This window comes from Camelina sativa, chromosome 19 (assembly GCF_000633955.1).
Source record: "Camelina sativa cultivar DH55 chromosome 19, Cs, whole genome shotgun sequence".
Classification (NCBI taxonomy): domain Eukaryota; kingdom Viridiplantae; phylum Streptophyta; class Magnoliopsida; order Brassicales; family Brassicaceae; genus Camelina; species Camelina sativa.
This window is the reverse complement of record NC_025703.1, coordinates 16,964,285-16,965,993: the sequence shown is the minus strand read 5'-3', so window position 1 is coordinate 16,965,993 and position 1,709 is coordinate 16,964,285. Positions and strand designations below refer to the sequence as shown.

The window sequence follows — 1,709 nt, the reverse complement described above, 5'->3', positions numbered from 1 at the left end:
TGGTTGAAGTAAGCCAATTCCACCTGTGCACATTTTGTTTACCAGTATTAGTTAACATTGTAATGCTTTTTTGCTCGACTACACATTTTTGGAGATTGAAGTATTTACCTCAGTGTCGAAGCGGACTGTGCAAGTGAAAGATTTTCCGTTGTCAGTAGTGACAGTAACATCTTGGCCAGGTCTAATTTCTGAGATGTCGGTTGGGAGATGGATTGTGTAGCGCTCGTGACCAGTCAATCCAAGAGTATCGGCATCTTCCCCAGACTTAAAGCACAACGGGATGATTCCCATTCCCACCAAGTTGCTTCGGTGAATTCTCTCAAAACTCTTTGCAATCACTGCTTTCACACCCTGCCAATCCCAAATTTTTTTTGTTTCAGATAAAACAGTAAGACAGGTTTATGCGGAAAAAAACACACGAGGGAAGTGACTCTGAACCTGTAGCATGGGTCCCTTGGCAGCCCAATCACGTGAACTACCACTTCCATACTCAGCTCCAGCGAGAATAATTGTGTCTTCACCAGCTGACTTGTATTTCTGATACATTTGACATTATGATAAGGAGACATTAGACTTGATCAACGTACAGTCAGTCAGTAATACAAAATTCAGTTAGATAAACACAAACCATTGCTGCGTCGAAGACTGAGAGCTTCTCTCCAGATGGAATGTGAACTGTCTTGGGGCCAACTTCACCATTCATGAGCTTGTTAACGATACGGATATTAGCGAAAGTGCCTCTGGCCATTATCTCATCATTCCCTCGGCGACTTCCATATGAGTTGAAGTCCTTACGGTCAACACCACGCTCGAGGAGAAACTTAGCAGCGGGACTGTCCTTTTGGATGTTCCCAGCTGGAGAGATGTGATCGGTAGTGATACTGTCTCCAAAGTTGAGCAAACAGTAAGCATCCTTCACATTGTGTGGCCCTGGAGGATCCATGGTCATGTCCTTAAAGTATGGAGGCTCGTGAATGTAAGTGGAGTTGGGATCCCATGAGTAGAGGGAATCTTCAGGAACAGACAACTTATTCCACATGGGGTTACCCTTGGTGATTGACTCATATGTTGCTCGGAACATGTCAGGCAAAACACTGGATTGAACAACCTGATCCATACGCCAAAAGACTAATTTTAATATTTGTGTACCAGAAGTAAATTTGTTCTTTGGTTGTAAGTTCTATATACCTCAGCAATTTCCTCAGTGGTTGGCCAGATATCCCTTAGGAAGACATCCTTGCCGTTCTTTCCAGTGCCAATAGGCTCCGTTTCAAAGTCAATGTTAACCTGTAAAATAAGAAAGAGGAATGTTAAATTTCCAAAATGATGATGAGTTATATGTCATTATCACATACAACAAAACATTTGACAAGTTTTCGTGATTTATTACCGTGCCAGCAAGAGCGTAGGCAACCACCAAAGGAGGAGATGCAAGGTAGTTGGCTCTTGTTAGTGGATGAACACGCCCCTCAAAGTTCCTGTTCCCAGACAGCACAGCAGCCGCCACAATATCTAACAAGCACAGAAAACTTTGAATCAATAACACCATACAATTAACCACATATATAAAATAATAATAATATAAGAAGGTCCAAAGTAAGTCTAGTTGTGAATCTCAATAATACCATTTTCAGTAATAGCAGCTCCCACTGATTCATTAATTTCTCCAGAATTCCCAATGCAGGTAGTGCAACCGTAGCCGACAATAT

General features: G+C 42.1%; 1 protein-coding gene across 1 annotated transcript in view; it reads right to left on the bottom strand.

Moving 5' to 3' along the window:
- Nucleotides 1–1,709, bottom strand: part of LOC104766560 (aconitate hydratase 2, mitochondrial) — an 8,985-nt gene that overhangs the window by 1,311 nt on the left and 5,965 nt on the right. Inside the window, exons 16-19 of the mRNA XM_010490472.2 lie at nt 1,189–1,287; nt 629–1,108; nt 439–537; nt 109–351 (exon numbers count right to left, since the gene is read on the bottom strand). Of these exons, the coding sequence (XP_010488774.1) occupies nt 109–351; nt 439–537; nt 629–1,108; nt 1,189–1,287 (921 nt within the window). The remainder of the gene's footprint in view (nt 1–108; nt 352–438; nt 538–628; nt 1,109–1,188; nt 1,288–1,709) is intronic.